This window comes from Vidua chalybeata, chromosome 5 (assembly GCF_026979565.1).
Source record: "Vidua chalybeata isolate OUT-0048 chromosome 5, bVidCha1 merged haplotype, whole genome shotgun sequence".
NCBI classification, from domain to species: domain Eukaryota; kingdom Metazoa; phylum Chordata; class Aves; order Passeriformes; family Viduidae; genus Vidua; species Vidua chalybeata.
In genome coordinates this window covers 10742445-10750589 of record NC_071534.1, presented here as the reverse complement: position 1 = coordinate 10750589, position 8145 = coordinate 10742445, and the positions used below count along the sequence as shown (strand labels likewise).

The 8145-nt window shown below is 33.4% G+C and overlaps 1 protein-coding gene across 3 annotated transcripts in view; it reads right to left on the bottom strand.

Moving 5' to 3' along the window:
• Positions 1 to 2610: 2610 nt before the first annotated feature.
• Positions 2611 to 8145, bottom strand: part of LRRIQ1 (leucine rich repeats and IQ motif containing 1) — a 103157-nt gene continuing 97622 nt past the window's right edge. For all 3 annotated transcript variants that reach the window (XM_053944087.1, XM_053944089.1, XM_053944088.1), the window contains one exon: positions 2611 to 3930. In XM_053944087.1, the coding sequence (XP_053800062.1) occupies positions 3791 to 3930 (140 nt within the window). In that variant the 3' untranslated portion in view covers positions 2611 to 3790. The remainder of the gene's footprint in view (positions 3931 to 8145) is intronic.

Sequence of the window (8145 nt, the reverse complement as noted above, 5' to 3'; positions counted from 1 at the left end):
ATATTAAGATTGCACATTATCCCACAAGATTAGTCTGGCTTCCATGAATGCTAATAGAAGGAATTTCAGTATGTATCAAGGAAAGACTATACTTTCATAAACATACATTGCCATTATCATGAGAATCTGAAATTAAAATCAAAGAGATATTAATCCAATATATTCCACATAATGCTTTTAACAATTGTAATGGAAGACCAAGAGACAGTTTTGCAGCCATGTGTCTGAGGCCAGATTTGGATACCACCAGTGGCAAGGTTTTTAAAAATGTAAGCACTATGTACAGTGGACATGCCTTTAATGAATGCATGTGTGAATAATAGGATTATTAATAATTAGAGATAACGATTTACTTAGTCAAAATGTAACACTAACTCACCCTGCACCAAAACAATGTCAATGCTATACATTGGCTATTTATATATCTGTTAAAACACTAAATGCCTTCGAACAATTTTCTTTTGGGTCAGCATCGTACTGGGTCTGAAGTAGGTAAATCTGCACTTTATTCAGCGAGAAACATTTCCTCACAGACTTTTGTCATTTAGGTGTGGGTGATCTGACATTTGCACCTCGTTAAGATGCAGACTATACCTTCTGGGGAGTTGGTGGGGTTTTTTTGTTGGTTTTTTTTTGGGGGGGGGGGGTTTTTTGGTGTTTTTTTTTTATTATTATTTTTGTTTGTTTGTTTTTCTGTTGCTGCAGGTGTTTTTCCTGATGCCTCGTTTGAAAAAACAGAGTTTAAAGAACTCCTGAGCACACCTTCGGGTAACTTGCACAGGAAAAGAGTTCAGGGATCTGTTCCGGAGAGCTTGTAGAAAGCTCTTCACTTTGTTTTGGCGAGTAACACCCATCAACGGTTCAACGTATAAAGTCACCTTGTTGTTTTCTTCTTTGTTTCAAATGAATGCTTTCCTACATTCCCGAGTCTCAAGTTTCATACATACAAGGAAGATTTTTTAAAGAGAGCTCATTCATACGAAGTCCCTCCTCCTTCATGTTAAAGGATCTTCAGGGAACTGAAAAAGGGGTCGAGGAGATGATGCTAGCGAGCCTGGAAGAACTCTGAAGCACTGCAAGGGCAGCAGCACATCCAGGAATGCAGTTTCAGGGTTCTCTGATGTAAGATTTGCTGGACTGTCAGTGACTCACAGCCGCTTCAACATCAGAACAGACCGACAGAGAAACTTACTTTTAAGAATATGATCTTTTTCCTAAATGGGAGTTACTGCATCAGGGGGTAGGTGTGGGGGAGACAAAGAAAAGTGGGGGGAAAAAAAGAAAAAAAAACCCGAAATGAAAAAGAGAGAACTAAAAGAAAATCCTCAAAAGACACAAAAAGCCCCATAGAACTGCTTGCAGAGTAGCACTTGAAAAATTCATGTCATAAATATCCACCACGTGTATCATCTGTGTTACCTCTGACCTTATGTACTCTAAGACGTGACTATGAACACCGAGGCATGTTGGTTGCTTCATCTTATCCCTGAATGCAATAAAGGCTTGAACAGAAGTTGCACCTTGCACATTTTTCTGCATTTGGTCAGACATACTTTACTTCGAACACTGCAATTCTGAGAAAAATGTCTTGGATACAGTAAGACCTCATCTTATTACATATTGCAATGTTATGTAATGAAAACAGCAACATGTTTTGGCATACTTTATACCTTAATTTATGTTGGGTATATTACTTGACTTAGGCAGACTAAGCATATTATGAACCAAAAAGGCTTGTTAGTGAGAATCATCATGCCAATTTATAATTTAGTACACTGTATATTAAAAAGCTACCATTTATCTTTGCAAAATAAAAGGTCTTAAAAAATGTTGCCAAAACATTTTATGTAGGCTGGGAGGTATTTCTCATTCAGAAACGCCCTGAAAACAAACAGATTAGGTATGATAATTTTTATACAGCAGATATTTTTTTTAATATAGATGTAGATACAGCTATAGATGATACAGATATAGAAAGAAGCATAAAATTGGAAATATCTCTTATTTACAGCTTTGTTGATGTGCAGTATATTATGGATACTCTAGACAAATAGACAGGACAATCTGCAAGAAGTGTTAAGCTATGACCCTCTTGATTTTGTATTTTGGTTTCCAGTTAATACCTGTAACAGTGGCTACACGCACTGCCAGGTGTAGTGGCAGAAATTTTTATATAACAAAGCTTTTCCTACAAAACTTATAACCTTGATGTTAAAAGACAAATCACAAAAGCTCCAGTATTTGTTGGTGACATTTAAAAGTCAGCAACAAATTATTATATTGCAGATCCCGAAATCAAGCTGAACACTATACATTTGGAAACTAACTAGCTAAGATAAACATCTACTGCCGTTTCATTCCCTGTTGACAACCATAGCATTTCTATAGTCAGGTCAAGCAACCTGACCATAATTCCCCAGAAAGGCAAAGATATATTTTCTGAAATAGGGTGCATTGACTTTTCAAAAGCAAAGTGATAATAAAAACCGGACAGTGGTTCAAACAAGCAAAATTATTTACTGGAGGTTTTCCATGAGATCAGCCATCTTTTTATCTGAAAATGAAGGCAAGTATTCACAAAAATGAAGAGAAATGCTTTTAATCCATAGTTAGATAGGTATGTCAGCATAGAAAACACTTTACAAAATAACATCATATGTTAATTTAAGTACATTTTAAAAGCAGCCACAAGGCAAAAATTTATGTTCTTCACTGACTGAAGTTTCAACCCCCATTACCCTCTCCATCTCTTTCTCCATCTACAGCGGGTTGAGGCTTACAAAAACAGGCAAGGAAATACCAAAGACAGCCTTTTCAAAGATCCAATTAGCAACTATACTCTCAAAGAGGAAAACATTAAAATAATGTTAGGCTTTGAAATCAAGGAACATTTTCTGTCCTGTAGGCTGATGGACAAAGCATTGACTAGAAGTAATGAGTTAGATAGCCATGAACAGTTGAAACAGTATTTTTTTTTTCTCTAGATTTCCTTGCACCACAAAATATTTACACGTGAGTTTGACCCATTTATGCATGGGTCTGTCTATGTGAAAAAATTAAGTTGGGTTAACAGTAACATATAGATCTAATTTTACATTATTCCAGAACAAAATGAGAACCTTTTATTTTTTTTTTTAATCCTCTAGGAAACAGAAGTATTTGAAAGTATAAAACCATAACAGGTTGCTTTATCATATTATAACAATAATTTATGATGAAAGATCTAGAGGACTACTCATATTCCTAATAAAAGGAAAGTGCATGCTCATCATTTGTGTACTGGTTCAGTAAAATATTCTGAACCGACTTCTCTGAGAATGGCATTGCCAGCTGTTATACTTCACAACACACTTGGCAAGCATGTATTTTATTTTGTGAGAAAATGAGAATTCAGTGTTTCAATATGTGACATACATCACATGAACATGAACCCTTATTACATTTGAACTTCTCATCCAGTTCTTCTAAGCAAGCCTAAACTTAGTCACTGTACAACAAACCTTGTAGACTTAATCAGTTCTGCATTCTATACCACATGAGCATATAAGCAATTGAAAACACAAACTATGATAAATTACTGACAGGTATAAAATACTTGGACCAAAAAATCCCACAAAACCCAAACCACTGCAACCATGTATAATAAAATAAGTCAAAAGTAGTTAACTGAAACTTGTTTATTGGTAATAAATGAAAATCCAACAATTGATATTCAGAGGCTTAAAAAGAAACAGGTCTCCATATGTTCTCTGTGTTTGATTAAATCAACTAGTTACGTTATCTCTAATATTCAGCTAATATTTTTAAGCTTTTGCCTTTTTTTGCCTGCTCCCCATCCTCCGCTTAGCTGCACTGGATGGTCTCGAAATGATATCCGTTCTGTATGAGATGGACCCAAATATGATTTTCTTGGAGTAGAAATATTCTTTTCTAAACAACAAAACAGACATGAAATTAAAAACCAACCAACCAAAACTCCCTAAATTTCACTGTACCATATTCTTTTCAAGACAATAATATTTCTAGGTCTAGTTAGCACACAATTTTTACAGCTATATATCACTCACCATTTGAAAGTAATACAAGTAGTTTCACAAGGTAGTGCTTAAAAAAATAAACTTCTTAACCAAGAAGATGGTAAAATTACTAAGCAAAATTACAATATTTTTAGAAGTGTCATTATCTGTCCATTTTGAACTTAAACACTTACAGAGACACTCAGTGCTTTTCACACAGAAACTCATCCTTCAAGTGGATGAAGAACTAGTTCAGAAGATATATCTAATTAACAAGTTTTTGTGGTTATGTTAGACCAAATAAAAGAGAGATTTCTTTTGTTCAAAGCTCAGGAATACTTAAACTTAAATGCTGGAGGGTGCCACAGAAAAATTTAGGAACACATAGGAATATGTGAAACACTCATTTTCATTGTCATGCATACAGATGCTTGAGTAATTTAGACAATGGTTTCTAAAAACCTCTTCAGACAATTATTTAAATAAAATAACCAGTAAGCATAAAGGTATAATACTTATTTAAAATAAATAAACATTTTACACCTGATAACATCTTTCTTTGGCACCTGTAAGAAAGAAAACATCGGTAGAAGACAACCCAAACTCTGCAAGAGAATGATATGATGTTCACAATACAGCAGTTCATGTCTGTGAGTGTATATATATATATATATATATATATATATAATGAACATGCTAGCTTATCAAATACTTATTTTATGAACAACTTTTTGCCACTTACCAAAGGAAAATATGATTACCTACATAGGTTCAGTATTTTTGATATCTTAATCTTTTTAGTATTTCTCAATAGAAAAATTAAATTTCTCACAATATATAGTGACAAAAAAAGTAGAACATCATTCTATGTACCAATGTATAAAACATAGCTATAAATTTCAAAGAGTAGTGTGTTTCTTTGTTTTCTCATGGATGCTTTCCTGTAGCCTTCTAGATTTAAATGTCAGGAGGTTTTCCCAGCCTACAGTTTCCTTTCTTATGAATTCTTAAATTATTGCAAATGTATCTTAATAAACAGTTCTTTTGGCAGCCAAGAGCTTTCAAGTATTTTTAACATTATCTCCATTCATCTTCTTATGGCTCTACAGATGTAGTCAATTGTTTTTTTTTTTTTTTTTTTAATATATAATTTACTCTAGATGTATCTCCTAAAGATTTAAAATTCTGATATTTTGACTTTACAGCATTCACAATTTCCTTGCCTTTGGATTATTTTACTTAACACCTTAAATGGTAGCAGATCTCTCTAGTACAGAAAGGCTTTTGTTAAAGATCAAAGAAAATATTTAATCAAACCGTAAACTTTCCATTAATTATTTTGCCTGGGAACCATAGCATATTCAGTGAAGACTGAAACCTACAAATTAGTAAATTAAGTGGCTAATTAGTGAAACTTCAATATAAATCTAATGTGGTAATAATACTGTTTAAATTTCATGCCTTTAATTTCAAGAAATATTTTATGAAATTGAAAACATTGTTAAACAACAAAAATAATTAAGACTGGAAATTTTTGTTAAAATAAAAACAAAAAGGAAATAGCTATTGCATATTTAAAGTGGAAAACAAAACTGGGGCTAACTTATGCTTATTCTGTGCACTCATCTTCAACATGGTATCCACAGTATAGGTAAACAAGACATACCATTTTTTTCTATATTTTGGCAAGAAATACATTTTATTACACTATTTTTAAAACAGAATAAAAACAGATGCCAGAAAGAGCCTATCAATAATGAACTTGAAAACTAGTCTAATAGTGATAGAGTCAATATAGGAAGACAGTAAATCAACCTAATCCTAATTGCCTGATCTGGATTATTTCTGGACTAACAACCTCACTTGTTTATGAACCTATGTGCACTGCTAAATAGTATCTTCATGATGGATTTCAGTAATCTGTACACGTAGGGTTTTGCCTGTCCACTGGTAATTATATACAATGCATTGGAAGCAATATATTGTCCTTACATGAGGATGAGATATGTCTTATTGTTCCACTAAAAAATCCCAAAGACCTGCTGTATGCAGGTTTAACCCATCAGAGGCTGTGAGGCTGTCCCAAAGTCTGACAGTCACTGGTCTCTTTTTTTTTATCTACTCTCATTACACTTTGTAGCAACTGCTTTAACTTTATTATATAATTGTGACCTAGACAAATTGACTTGAAGCACAGACTAACTCTATTCTTTCTTTCCACCCTTTACACAGTTCTCAGCACTACTCAGCCAAAGAAAAGAAAGCCATTGTAGAGAATGATCAACCAATTTGGAATGAAATATCTACAGAGAGGCTTGTTGTAATCACTGTAAATAATTCCCTTTGTATGCCCCATCTTTCCATCTTTGAAACGGGCATAATTATGTTTGCATTTCTGATAAAGCACTTTTGATATCTACTAAATAGTACTAAGATATGGGTATCATTATCAACGCTGCTGTTCCAGTTATCAGTGCTGGAGTGATGAAAGACAGAGCTGGCATGGAGTACCAAAAGCCTATTCCCTGAAGAAGAATTCTCAAGGACAGATAAATCACACCAGCATAATGCAGTTTGCTTACTCCTATTCAGATCACAGCTATTTCTCAGATGTTACACTAGTGGCTATTGTAACTGCTAGTGGCTAAATATTATTTATGATTGAAAAATTGTGTCCTAAAGGAAAGGTATAATGAAGGTATTAGTCAAATATGAGAAAGGGTTTTGCTGCAGTTCTTTCTCCTAGAGCTTAATGCAAGACCAAATAGAAAGATGAATGAAAACATAAGAATAGAGTCATAGATTCATGAAGGTTGGAAAGGACCTACCTCTAAGATCATGGAGTCCAACCATTAACCCAGCACTGCCAAGTCCACCACTAAACCATGTCTCTAAGCATCACATCCACATGTTTTTTGAACATTTTCAGCGATGGTGATTCCACCATTTTTCTCGTCAGCCTGTTCTAATGCTTGACCACCTCTTCAGTGAAAAAAGTTTTCCTAATACCTAATCCAATAATTAATGGAATGTTGCAAATGTGGGACTTATCTGATTGATCATACATATGCCCACAAATTACTACGCTTACTTTTAGTTCATGTCTTTTGCTATTCCAGTGAAAATCTAGGTATGAGTATTTCACATATGCACAAGTAAGAACAGCTTTGCACTTAAGTGTAAAGTGAGTGTCTAAGTAGAATTTTGCAAGAAGTAAAAAAAAATTGCATATAAACTAAAAAAACTCAGTAACTTTGTTGTCAATACCTGTGTTTACATGAGATTTTCTGATTCTGATTTATAAATGGGCAATTTTTTTTCTTCAGAAATATTCAGTAAAGACACCTCCATTAGGAAATGGCTAGAATTTTGTCAAGATCAAGAGCATGAGAGAAGACAAGAAAGTCTGGTAAGGGATGCCAGTGGCACTTTGAATTGATAGATGGAACCTAGAAATAGTCCTTAAAAACAGTCTTGTTAAAAAAAAAAAGTCACAAACCAGAAAACAAAACTAACTTTCTGAAAACCCTCAAAACATATCCAAATGAATATTTATTCTATTTTTGCTCTTATATTTATTGATTGGGGGTTTTATTGAGGGACCTTACATATTTCTCTTACAGCATTACTAATCTTGTGAACAATTTTACAGCATGCTTGGATTTGCAATATCTCCATTTTCCCCTAAATTGCAATGTATCCTGCAAATGAATGGTTTTGTTTGTGAGATAATTAAGAGAATATAGCATGTGAGTGAATCACATTACTGCTATCATAATTTCTTAATTGGTAAAATAAAGGTGACATATTTGACAGTCATATTTTGCTATAAAGAGGCACATATTTCATTAATATGCATACATACACACATTGGTATGAATGTGATTTATGAATAATTGTAAGCATAATCACAATACTTTTAGTTCATGTTATGTTCCTTAAATGTATTTTTAGTGGGTCTTGCCCAAAGGCAACAACAGAAAGATTCACAGCATTTCAAGATACTACATTTAGTATCTTTACTAAATAGAATTAGGTGTATATATTAAATGTAAACTAACATGTTTACTAAATGTAAATTAGAACAATTACATTGGGTTCACTATACACAGTACTGATTTTTTTGACA